Here is a 12,395-nt window from a genome sequence, read left to right on the forward strand (position 1 = left end):
TGGGATTATTTTTGGGGAAAATCGAATTCTTGCTTCAATTTCAAAACCCTAAAAAAAATTTCAGCATTGGGTCTCCCCTCCTTGTCTTCTCGAGGTTACCGATCTCCCTGATTTCTTGAATTCTTCTGTTTTCAGCACAAGTTTAAATTTATTTAAAATTTTTTTTCTATGTAAGAAGAAGAACATCCAACAGAATAATCGTGGTGCTGGGACTTCCAGCGCCGGATCAATCTGCACCGTCCATCACAGTGCGGATGAATTTGGAGTAGAAGTCCCAGGAGTGGTGACAAATTAGACACTCCCACTAGTTTCTTTCTTGGGATTCTGTGATTATTTTTAGTTTAATTTGGGGCCAAAAAGTAATAATGAATAATGTGATTTGCAGAAAGAGAACGTGTAATTGCATTGAATCCCTCGCTTGGTAAATTTCTTTTTTATTTTTTGTGGGTAATTGTGCCTCCCTCTTTATTAAATTTTAAATTAATCACTAGTAAAAAAAATTAATTACTGGGCTTTGTAGAATAGGTCGAGATAGTATAATATTGAGAATAAAGTGGTCATTTTGTCAATTTATAGAAATTATTTATTTATTATTATTGTTATTTTTTGTACGGTGACGTGGGTTTGTTGAAGGGGGCGCGGCACATACACGTCGGTTTGTTTTATATATCCGGAAAATGTTAAATTAGCATAGCCCAACATTTCCCTCATTTTAAGGCCAATAATAATAATAATAATAATATTAGCAATAATGGAAAGGTCGCGCGCAAATGGGTCATTAATGCCCTATATCCGGTATCAATTTTTTGGTTTGTTATTTTGATGGTTTAAAATAGATCTTATATATATATAAAAGAGAAAAAATTATTTTTGTTTCAATATAACAAAAATTTATCAATTTTAGTCTGAATATAAATTTTTTATCAATTTTGGTTTTAATATAACCAAAATTTATTATTTTTTATCATAATATAACTAAAATTCAATCATTTTTTGCTCCAATATAAAATTTTATCAATTTTAGTTCTAATATAACCAAAATTCATCGTTTTTTTGTGCTAATATAATCAAACCTTTTTTTTTTGTCTTACCATCAACAAACCGACGGAAAATGCTGATGTGGACTTGCAAGATTGTGCAATTTCTTCGAATATAAATATAAGTTTTGATTTCCTTTCACGTCAACATTTTCTGTTCGGTTTATTGACGGTGGAATAAAAAAAAAAGTTTGATTATATTAGGACAAAAAATAATGAGTTTTGCTTATATTGAGACTAAAATTGATAATAATTTGATATTATGACCAAGAATGATAGAGTTTTGGTTATATTAGGACCAAGAATGATGAAATTTTGTTATATTTGGACCAAAATTGATGAATTTTAGTTATATTGAAACCAAAAATAATTTTTTTCCATATATATAATTACACTTTCTCATTTGTATTAAGAAAAAATCTTATAATTAAGTATTAATACAAAAATATTATTATCGCTATTTAAAAATTGATTTTTTAATGATAAATTTGATTTTTATTTTTTATTTTTAACTATTTATATATAAAATATTAATATTTTAAAATATATGCCACAAAATAAATAGATACACAGAGGTCCGAAGGAAGAGTATATGTGTTGTTGTAAGTTTAGAGTTATGATTTAAGTTCAATTTTACAATTAATTAATAAAATATTTTTTTGTAAATTGAAATGTAATAAATATATATATACACAATATAACTCACAAAAAAACAAACATGTAATAATAACAAATAAATAATGCATATGACTTCCATTACAAAAGTATAGTTCTTGGGTTTATATTTTATTTCTACCTTTTCCTCAACGCACGTAGTGGTGCACCCAATTCCCAAGACATTATTATTAAATCAATATATATATTAAAAAGAAAAAATATATATATATATATATATATACAAATTAACGTAATGGGCCTGGCATATGAAATGGGCTTTTCTAAAAACATCGAGCCCACTTATAAGCCCATTTAAAAATTTGGGCGCTAGTGGGTCATTTGATGGATCTTCCTCCTCCACTCTGGCCTATCGATCAAATGGGAATTTCAATGGCATCAAAATCAAACCAACCCATTTAATGGAGGCTGTGGACTGTGGGAACGTGATTTGGGGGGAGAATTGCAATGGCAACTGCATTTGTTATCTTCGTACGTTTTAGAGTGTGATTCACAGTCTCTTTCGTCTGAAATGCTTATGGAAGTTATTGAGGTCGAGAATCGCAATTATGATGAGGATTCGCAGATTGTTTCCGCAGCACATACGAAATTTCAGAGAGGTAAGGCAAGGCAGTCACTCTACGATTGATTGGACTGCTGCTGATCTCTTGCCGCGTGAAATGATACGTGTCTCTGTTGAGGATCATTCAACAAGCAGCCACAGGGATAATTCAGCTGCTGTCACTCGGATTTTGGCGTAAGTTTTGTGCTTTCAATTTTACTGTTTCATTGCTGAAACCGACACTGCGTTTTGCTCATCCACGTTATTTACGGATTTGTTTTTTTTTTTTTTATCATAGTTTTGATTGTTTCACTCATTGACAATGCATTCATATGAATTCGATATTGAGAGGTAAAATAACTGCAAAAAAAATGTCGATAAAAGCATATGGAAATACGCTTGATTATCCGTTGTTTCTTATGAGATCAGTCTCAGTCAAATACTACAGTTTAGGAAGCATGGAGTTAAAGCCTGTCGTGGCCATGGCAATCAATCGTAAGTCTATTTACAAATGTAATGATATAGTCATTCACTATTGGAGATTTGGGTATGAGAAGTGTTTTTTTCACTCGATCATGGTTTGGAATCAAATCTGATTATGTTATGTAAAAACTAAGCGTGGTTTGGTGTGTGAGTGATTAAAATCACATCATAGCCCGGCATGCTTCTTGAATGAACCTTTACGAATACACAACAGTAATAGTTATAATTTGAGTACAGAGGAGTTTCACTTCATTGTACAATCTGAAACTTTATCAAAGCTGTGTTTCGATACTTCAGATTCTAGTACAGTACTATAAAGAAAGGGGGAACTTTTTTCTCCATCTTTAGGGTTTTCAGTGAAATCCCAAGAAAAACAATTTTCTGCAGTGTTTTGGCTGACTCAGCTGGTCATGTAAATGTATTTTCCTTTGTTTGAATCGAAGTTTTCCACTATGATTTTGGATCCAAAATGGTAGGCCACGCTGTAAATTATGTTGTTCCCATATTGCAGAAGAATGAGTGATTATTGGGAGCCACAGGATCCAACTCACCAGATGAATCCCCACCGTCCATTTATATACCTCTAATCAGATATGCACTACGACAGGGGGGAGGAGGGTAGATTCAAGATTTTATGTAAATTAGATGATGTAGGGCCATTGAAGAAGTGAAAATCAGATGATGGGTTGTCTACTCACTCCTCATCGAGCAGCTTCCTTCTCAAAAAAAGCAAAGTCTGGGAATTGAAAAATGTCTCTCTCCCCCAATTCCAAAGGTAAGCGTGCACACAACAGATGTATAAAGTCACACATTAACTGACACGACCTCTGACTTTGTGTCCCTTCATGTTTAGTAGCCGTTGTTGTGCACAACAATAAACGTATTTTTTAGTGAAGAAAAACCATTTTCTTCATTTGTGAACAGTGATTGCAATACAACTTCTAATTACAGTTTCTCTACTGTTCATTATCCAGGTGGTGCTTTAAAAGGGCAGGATTTATATCATCAGAAAATTACACAGTCTTCGGCTTTCTCTCTCAAGAATTCATTAGGCGTCATAAAGTTTTGAGGTGGGGGGAAAGAGGATCTTGGTTAAGAAACATCATCAATGGAAGGGATCATTAAAGATGAAACCTTGGCACCTTTATTGTGGGGGGTGGACATCAATATGCTTTCTGCCAGGATTAAATTTAATGGAAAAGCAATCAACTGGACTTGTTTTGGTTGATTACTCTCACACAGTCAATTCTGTCAGTCAGCTTTCCCGAAAAGAAAACTCCTCTCAGTGAACAAGAAACCCCTCTCTCTTTCTCTCTTCTCTCTCTCTCTTTAATTTTCCATTAAAAATCTCTTATTTCTTCTTCTTTCTGCTACTTCTTTTTCTTTTCACTCTCTCCCCGGCTCCCCCATTTGCTTTCTTCTCTTCCATGGCGGCTGCTTGTCTTCTCTCAATATGCTTTACTCTTGTGCTAATTCTAAGTGCCTATTCTGCTTCAGATGTTGAATTGATTTTGAGCAAGATCAGGCCCTCACTGCAGGGAAGTGCAGAGAACTTACTGTTGCTGTCATGGAATGCTTCAGTTCCACTCTGCCAATGGAGAGGCCTAAAATGGGCTTTCAGCAACGGTACTTCTTTGCTCTGCACAGACCTTTCTTCTCCACAATGGACTAATGTTTCTCTGTACAGAAACCCTTCACTCCACCTTGTCTCGCTCCAGCTCCCATCAGCTAATCTCTCTGGAACTCTTCCAAGAGAGATTGGAGAGTTGACAAGCCTGCAAAGTCTCTATCTCAGTGTCAATTCGTTGACTGGTGCAATTCCTGTTGAGCTTGGCTACAGCACATCTCTTTCGGACATTGATTTGAGCCACAACTTGCTGGAAGGGTCAGTACCAGCATCGATTTGGAACCTCTGTGATGGCCTGATTTCCCTCAAGCTTCATGGTAATAAGCTCTCTGATTCTCCACCTGAGCCTGCATTGCCCGACTCTAATTGCAAGAATCTGCAGTTTCTTGATTTAGGACAGAACAGATTTGTTGGGAATTTCCCAGAATTCATAGTAGGTTTCCATGGTCTTAAAGAGCTTGATCTTGGGGACAACATGTTTTCTGGCCAAATACCTCAGACCATAACAGGATTGAAGCTGGAAACGCTGAATCTTTCCCACAACAACTTTACAGGGGTTTTGCCCAATTTTGTGGGTTCAAAGTTTGGGGCTGAGGTTTTTGAAGGAAACAGCCCTGGCCTCTGTGGGGCTCCATTAAGGGCCTGTAGTGGTACCTCTGGATTGAGCTCTGGTGCCATAGCTGGTTTAGTAATTGGCCTGATGACAGGCTCTGTGGTCCTGGTCTCATTGTTGATTGGGTATTTCCAAGGGAAGAGAAAAAAGAAGGTCGATGATGATGAAGAGGAGGGAGAGGAGTTTGAGGAAGGTGGAGATGAGGAAGCAGGAGGCAACAATGGTGGAGATGGGAAATTGATTCTGTTTCAGGGCGGGGAGCATTTGACTCTGGAGGATGTGCTGAATGCCACAGGGCAAGTGATGGAGAAAACTAGCTATGGAACAGTGTACAAGGCGAGCTTAACGGACGGCGGGACGATTGCTTTGAGGCTGCTTAAGGAGGGCAGCTGCAATGATAGGAAGTCTTGTTTGCCAGTGATCAAGCAGCTCGGGAGGATTCGACACGAGAATTTGATACCTTTGAGAGCATTCTATCAAGGGAGGAGAGGGGAGAAGCTTCTGATTTACGACTATGTGCCGAATAAGTCGCTTCATGAGCTCCTACATGGTAAGTTTTTATATTGATTTAGCTTCAATCTTCAATACATTCGTAATTATGTGAGATTGTCGTATGTTGAAAGTTTAAATTTATATATATATATATGGTGTATTTTGAAGAATCGAGAGTGGGAAAGCCGGTGCTGAATTGGGCTAGGAGACACAAGATTGGTTTGGGAATAGCCCGAGGATTAGCATATCTACACGGTCTCGAAACGCCGATCACGCATGGGAACGTGAGGTCGAAAACTGTGCTGGTTGACGACTTTTTTGTGGCGAGGTTGAATGAGTTTGGGCTCGATCGGATAATGGTGCCGTCAATGGCGGACGAAATTCTAGCATCGGCTAAAGCCGATGGCTACAAGGCGCCGGAGCTTCAGAGGATGAAGAAATGCAATTCGAGGACGGATGTGTATGCGTTCGGGATATTGTTGCTGGAGATTCTGCTGGGGAAAAAGCCCGGCAAGAGTGGTAGGAACGGGGAGTTTGTTGACCTGCCTTCGCTGGTCAAAGTGGCGGTCTTGGAGGAGACAACGATGGAGATTTTCGACATGGAGCTGTTGAAGGGTGTAAGGAATCCGATGGAGGAAGGGCTGGTTCAGACATTGAAGCTTGCAATGGGGTGCTGCGCGCCAGTGGCGACTGTTAGGCCGGCGATGGACGAGGTTGTAAGGCAGTTGGAGGAGAATCGGCCGAGGAATCGGTCTGCTATGTACAGCCCTGCGGAAACTAGGAGCGGGAGCGTTACTCCTTTCTGAGGTTAGTTCTTTGTGATTCGATTTGATTCGATTCGATTCAATTTGCATTGGTACTTAAATTAATGCTTAATGTAGTAGTTTAAGGATCAATTAAGGTAGACGATGAATGTGCTATTATTGAGAGAGTATCCATCCTATGTTGGTTTTGAGTCTCAATTCTATGTTTATAATATATAAATTTCGCAATACATGAATGATATGTTACAACATAGAACAACACTTCTTACCCTGCTTCTTCTTCTTCTTCTTCATAACCTCCTAGTTGTGAAAGCAGGCAGAGATTGATCAATGGATCCCTACAAATTAATTGTATCTATCTATCTATCTATATATATATATATATGTATCTCTGTGTGTGTGATTATATTCAGCAATGTAGGCCTTTGTGGCAATGAAGCACCCCAGCTTCTGAGGTCATGTTTCTTACTAAGTAAGAAGGTCTAGCTTGCAAGCTAGAGGCCTTGGTGTAGGCGGCGGCGGCGGCGGTGGTGCCGCCACCGGATGCGGTGAAATAAGCACCATTCAGTAGGAGATCGCCCTGCGATCTCCAGTTCCAGTTCTTCCCTCCATCAGGATCATTTGAATCCACGATTCTTTTTGTAACCTAATCAGAAGAAATCTTGATTAATTTAGGGTTTTGGATTTATTGAGTTCTTGAATCTGGGGAAGAGGAAGATTACTGATCACATACCTCTTTGGCAAAAGGGTTGTTTGGAGCAAAGAATCTGTTGCCCTGACTGTTAATGGTGGGATTTGCACTGCCTCCAATGGCATACATTTCCCAGGATGTGTAGTCGTTGTTAACCACATGGAAATACCCATGTCGACACCTGAAGGATAACAATAGAAATTAGAATTTAGATCATGAGTTATGATCAAGAAAATTGGAATCTGGTAAAATTCAATCTACCTTGGCATTCTCTGTGTTAATCCCTCTGCAAAATGGTTGTAAGCTATGGTGACTTGCATTCCTCTATCCCCTTCGTAGGCATCACTGTGCCCCAATAGCATGACCTGTTTGCATCTGTTCGTTAATGGCGGACAGTGAATTAGTTTAACTCATTAGAGTGAAAAGAGATTGGGATACTGACTGAATTGTGATGGCTGAAATGGTTGTTCGAAATTGTGATTGCTGTCGATCCCATCGTGGCGTCGATCAAGCCGTCGGAGCATTTGGAGAGGGAGATGTGATCGATCCAGATATGGCTGGAGCCGAAGATCGAGATCCCGTCGCCGTCGACGTTCGTCCGCCATCCGTACTGCGACGGCGAGGTTCGCACCATAGCGTTCCCCGTCGGCTTGCAGTCGTGGATGTGGACGCCGTGGACGATCACGTTCGTCGCTCGGTAAATCGCGACGCAGGCGCCGTTGGCGATGTGGACGTCGGCGCCGCGGCCGTCGATCGTCTTGAAGCTGCTGATTACCAGCTCCTGCTTTAGCGTGATCACCATGTCGCGCTCAAACACGATCCAGAGCGGCTCGTCCTGAATTGAGGCGTGCCGGAGAGTTCCTGGCCGGGGATTCACCGGATCGTCGTCCCTTGGGTCTGTAACGGTGTAGAATTTTCCGTCGCGGCCTCCGATTGCTCGCCGGCCAAATCCAATCGCACAGTCGGCGAGGCGTTTCCGGTTAAGCGTCCAGTTGCCGTCGCAGCGCCAGCAATCGTCGATAGGATTTCCACTTCCGCATGCAACGGTTCCTAAATTCCTCCTTTCCGTACTCTTTTGAATTGCTCTGAAATTACGAAGAGCGGATTAGTATTTCACTTAAAAGTTTAAATTTAAAAGGATACAATTATTAGTTGATGCTCAGAATGATAATGCAGTTGAGGAGGACGACTCACAGGTTAACCATGGCGGTTACTGATTCAGGATCCTCCATTGCTGCGCGCGCTCGCCGCGTCGACTCAAAACCTCTGCGGATTTCCGAAAATTACAGAATCATCAATTTCAGCTTAATCAGGTAAACCTAATTAGTCTCCAACTCCGATTATCAACAGACATTTCATCGTATTTCCAAAACCGAAGCTCATAAGCTTGAAATTGAAATTAATCGAGAGAGAGAGAGAGATCTGAAGCAAATTATAGAGTAGTTAGTTAGTACCTTATTTCTCTAGATGCGATTGTGATTGCAGTAAACAGCAGCAAAATCATCAGAAACGTGGAGAAAGCAGCACTACTTCTCGGAGAAACCGCCATTGTTGTTGCAGCTTAAGCACGATCGGTCAGTCTCTTTCTCTCTCTCTCTATAACAATCTCGATACAATGATCTCTAATTAGCTGCTGGAAACGAAGAATTAATGCAGAGAATGTTGGACAGAGGAACGGTTTTTATAGCAGCAGAAAACACGTACGAACAAGGAATGGAGTCATATACGAAGTCACTGCAAGGTATTGCTATTGCTCCATATTTTGCCTAATTATTATTATTATTATTATTATTATTATTATTATTCATTCATTCATTCAACTGTTCACCGAATTTCGTTAAATTAGGTTTTTCCCAACATCATCGTATATTATATATTCAAATTCGGTAATATTGAGGGTGTGTTACTGTGTTATTATATCAATCTCAAACAACATATTTTTCTTTTAAAAAAAAATAATATATTACATACATTTATTAATTTTATATTATTTACATAGTTTTCTCTAAATTTCACTTAAAAATATATATATATATATATATTCTTTCATTGATGGTCGCAACATTACTATTAGTTACAATTATTCATTGATTCGATTCTGTCTTAGATTGACATGCATTAATTAATTAATTAATTAATTAGTTAATTAATAATGCCAAGTCAAATGTTCGTTATTTCAATGAATTTATTTTGACTAATCTGGTCTGATTTGCGTCACTACAGTGGGTTCATTCCTGTGCCACTTCTATCATTATAAATTATTTATCGGTTAATTGGGTCACGTGTTTGACTTTGACCATATAATTCAACCAACTTGCATGGCTCATGCATGCACTAAACATTTACGTGGCTTTTAATTATTTACGTGTATTTCTTACCGTAACCTATGTTTCTTCCTAACGGTTAGGCTCGTTGGTTTTTATTGTCCGACTTAGTTTTATTTTATTATATTAATATTTAAATAGTTTAGTCAAACGTTGCCTAATACGGATATAGTGAGTTCAGAAAATGAACTAATTTCTGGCTGACAGTTGACCTTATTTCTATTTTTATCAGACAATCATGGGCACAGTTCGATGGGCCTCAACCGGTCCGGCCCAATCATATTAAGCTAATGCTGCAGAAATTGGGCCGAATTGAAGGCCCAACGAGTCACAAAATAGGATTCAATTCAAATGAAATTAGGTCAGGATATGAATTAAGTGTTTAAATTAATGTAGATAAGGGAATTAAGAAAATTAAAAAATATATTAATAAAAATAATTATTTTAATTTAAAATAATTTATAATTAAAATTCATCATTTAGTTATAGTAAATATTCAAAATGTTCGTATAATGAGTATTTTAAATTTTCACCTAACTTTATAATTTTGAAATTCATTGTATTGTCAAACATACGAAATTAATGGATGTGAAATTTTTTTAAACTCAATTTACTTCGACCAAAAGAGACTTTGATCGTAGTTCTCGAACGACCAATTGAAACGATTCTGGAAGAATTTGTTCTTTTATGCATATATATTGTATATATAGATATAAATGTGTCGAAATATATTGTTAGACACGCATAACTTACACATAGCAAAATTATTAAAATTATACTTCCTCCGTCCCAAAAGTAAGTATCCATTTATTTTTTGCACGTAGTTTTAGAAATAGTAGTACTCCCTCCATCCCATATGCCGTGTCTTCTACACTGTAATTACGGTATTTTAGAAGGGGTGTAATTAATAGATAATTAAGAATGTATTAGTGAAAATAATTATCATATAATATAAATAATTATAAATTAAGATTAAGATAACTAATTATTTTAATTAAAATTAAAAAAAATAAATTAAAAAATTTAAAATAAGATTAAAGTGTAAGTATTTTTCAAAAATGGAAAGTGACATGGAATGTGGAACGGACAGAAACGGCAACGTGGACATGGTATGGGGGACGGAGGGAGTATTATATTGGGATATAGTAGAAATAAAGTATAAATGACTAAAATAATCTTATTAGTACGTATGATATAAAGATAATGACATTTGTGTAATATATTATAAATTGTAAGAGTATTTGTAATATTAAATAGATAATACATTACTAAAAAGAAATTGATATTTTGTTATTGAGACAACTAAAATGGAAAAATGAATACTTTTGATATGGGACGGGGAGAGAATATTATACTCTCACATAGTTGCTGCGGATTTTCCACTGTCATAAAAAAAAATATATATATTAAAAAAAACAAAGATAGTAATAAAAGTTGTACAAAAATGAAGGCATGCAGATTATGAAATAAATTGATTGATGAATGTGTTTATTTACTTTTAAAAGCAATGAATTTAAATAATAATAATAATACAATAAAACAAAATAAAATAAAATCCGAGGTCTCAAAATTTTTATTGTGGCAGTGGAAGCAAAGGCACTGCGTGCAGTCTACAAACCGTACAAAACTGTATGTATAGGAGCAACAATGTATCTATCTATGTTATCTATTCAATATTTGAATTTCAATTCGTAATTCGTAACTCCTCACAAATGAAGTGACAAATCCAGCGCCTGATCTTTCTGCCTCTCCAAATCGCCGCCGTTCGCTCCACCTTGCCGGGAATAAGCCGCCGTCGCCGCCGTCCGATGACCGAAGCTCTCGTCTGCAACAGCAGTTCCATTGCTATTCCTGTACGCCTCGTTCAGGTACCTCCCTCGCTGCATCATCAAACCATTCTCGAACCTCGCCGCGCCACCGTTGGATCCGGCCATATGGTGGCCGCCGGCGCCGGCCTGAAAGTGGCAGAGACTGGCGGCGTGAGGGGTAATATAAGCGGCGGGGCTGAAAATACCGATAGGATAGTTGGGCGAGAACAGCAATGGCGGTGGAATTAGGGCAAAATCGGAAACACGTTTGTTCTTCCTTGCAGCACTGCGCTCCTTCTTATGGGCGTTTTGGTGTCCTCCCAAAGCCTGCGAGCTGTGGAACTTTCTAGAACAGTATAAACAGGGGAATGACTTCGCTGAATCCTCTGGCTTGTTGTTACCACCGTTGGATGATCCATGAGCTAAATCCTCACCGTCCATTCCCTGCAGCAACAGTTGTAGCAATATGAGATGGATGATGGAAAAAAGAAGAAGAAAAAAAATGAAAAGCCAAAAATCAACAATACCTCCATGGATTTGGTAAAATCTTCCAGTCTCCAAACCTGTTAATATTATTGCCTCTTTCAAGTATGAGAAATGAATGAAGAAGAGATAATGGTATTTTCTCACCTTATAAAAAAGAGTGCATTTTGCTGTAAAGACTGTGTATAATGTATGTATGTATATGTATGTATGTATGTGTGTGTGTGTATGGGCTCTGAAGAGCAGAAGAGATAAGAGAAAAGATAAATGTGGGAAGTGGGTAGTGTATATAGGTTTGTGAGAATTGGGGCAAAGAGAGTGATTGGTGAGAACTCTATCTCTCTCTCTCTATATATATATATGTATATATGTGTGTGTATAATTGCATGCAAGATTGGGAAATGGAATCCATCCAAGTCTGACTGACACTAGTGTGTTTCCTTTTGCAGGCAATTTTCTTAGTGTTGTTTGGTTCAGTTTCTTGTGCTATCTTCAATAATGGTGTCTCTCTTTCTCTCTCTCTTACAGATTGATCATCCATTCCATCCTATCCTATCCTATCAGGTTTGTGAACTAATCTCTCTATACTGTCCAGCCAATAGAACAGTAATCAGAATAGCCCATTCAGAGACCTTAATTATTTCACTGTCATCTCTGCTGCACTCTGCACCATATTTTTGAGTAAACAAATGATACCAGAAATGGAGAAATGTTGGGGGAATTAACAACTCCCAATTGGTCACATATTGCCTGTTAGAGGGTAGACTATCTATCTATCTATCCCTAATTAGATGCCTGCCTATGTATGTAAATACATATATATATATATATTCTGAAAATGCAATAAATAGAGAGAT

At 37.7% G+C, this 12,395-nt stretch overlaps 3 protein-coding genes across 5 annotated transcripts; 1 reads left to right on the plus strand and 2 right to left on the minus strand.

Moving 5' to 3' along the window:
- Window positions 1–2,129: 2,129 nt before the first annotated feature.
- On the plus strand, window positions 2,130–6,500 carry LOC127259167 (putative kinase-like protein TMKL1). Of its 3 annotated transcripts, XM_051286310.1 has the most exons (5): window positions 2,130–2,448; window positions 2,683–2,748; window positions 3,248–3,511; window positions 3,711–5,526; window positions 5,637–6,500. In XM_051286310.1, the coding sequence occupies exons 4-5, from the start codon at window positions 4,164–4,166 to the stop codon at window positions 6,272–6,274; spliced, it is 2,001 nt and encodes a 666-aa protein (XP_051142267.1). In that variant the 5' UTR covers window positions 2,130–2,448; window positions 2,683–2,748; window positions 3,248–3,511; window positions 3,711–4,163; the 3' UTR covers window positions 6,275–6,500. The 3 variants fall into 3 exon arrangements, with proteins under 3 accessions (XP_051142267.1, XP_051142268.1, XP_051142269.1); XM_051286311.1 differs by lacking the exon at window positions 2,683–2,748; XM_051286312.1 differs by lacking the exons at window positions 2,130–2,448; window positions 2,683–2,748; window positions 3,248–3,511 and having other exon boundaries at window positions 4,174–4,362; window positions 4,424–5,526.
- A 141-nt stretch (window positions 6,501–6,641) lies between these two features.
- Window positions 6,642–8,559, minus strand: LOC127258779 (probable pectate lyase 8). Its single transcript, XM_051285773.1, has 6 exons — window positions 8,378–8,559; window positions 8,118–8,189; window positions 7,366–8,008; window positions 7,185–7,288; window positions 6,966–7,104; window positions 6,642–6,878 (listed from the first exon to the last, which is right to left on the minus strand). The coding sequence occupies exons 1-6, from the start codon at window positions 8,470–8,472 to the stop codon at window positions 6,642–6,644; spliced, it is 1,290 nt and encodes a 429-aa protein (XP_051141730.1). The 5' UTR covers window positions 8,473–8,559.
- Window positions 8,560–10,751: 2,192 nt separating this feature from the next.
- LOC127258780 (protein LATE FLOWERING-like) lies at window positions 10,752–11,576 on the minus strand. Its single transcript, XM_051285774.1, has one exon. The coding sequence runs from the start codon at window positions 11,494–11,496 to the stop codon at window positions 10,954–10,956; it is 543 nt and encodes a 180-aa protein (XP_051141731.1). The 5' UTR covers window positions 11,497–11,576; the 3' UTR covers window positions 10,752–10,953.
- Window positions 11,577–12,395: the final 819 nt, after the last annotated feature.

This window comes from Andrographis paniculata, unplaced genomic scaffold (genome assembly GCF_009805555.1).
Source record: "Andrographis paniculata isolate CXL003 unplaced genomic scaffold, ASM980555v1 Contig5END, whole genome shotgun sequence".
In the NCBI taxonomy this organism is placed as follows: Eukaryota; Viridiplantae; Streptophyta; class Magnoliopsida; order Lamiales; family Acanthaceae; genus Andrographis; species Andrographis paniculata.

Bases quoted from the DNA above. Each gene is read 5' to 3' on its own strand.
- LOC127259167 (XM_051286310.1), top strand. From the start codon at position 4,164: ATGGCGGCTGCTTGTCTTCTCTCAATATGCTTTACTCTTGTGCTAATT. The intron at 5,527-5,636 runs GTAAGTTTTTAT...TGTATTTTGAAG, and splicing joins GCTTCATGAGCTCCTACATG to AATCGAGAGTGGGAAAGCCG.
- LOC127258779 (XM_051285773.1), bottom strand. From the start codon at position 8,472: ATGGCGGTTTCTCCGAGAAGTAGTGCTGCTTTCTCCACGTTTCTGATG. The intron at 8,190-8,377 runs GTACTAACTAAC...GGAAATCCGCAG, and splicing joins ATCGCATCTAGAGAAATAAG to AGGTTTTGAGTCGACGCGGC. The intron at 7,105-7,184 runs GTAGATTGAATT...GTTATCCTTCAG, and splicing joins TTAACACAGAGAATGCCAAG to GTGTCGACATGGGTATTTCC.
- LOC127258780 (XM_051285774.1), bottom strand. From the start codon at position 11,496: ATGGACGGTGAGGATTTAGCTCATGGATCATCCAACGGTGGTAACAAC.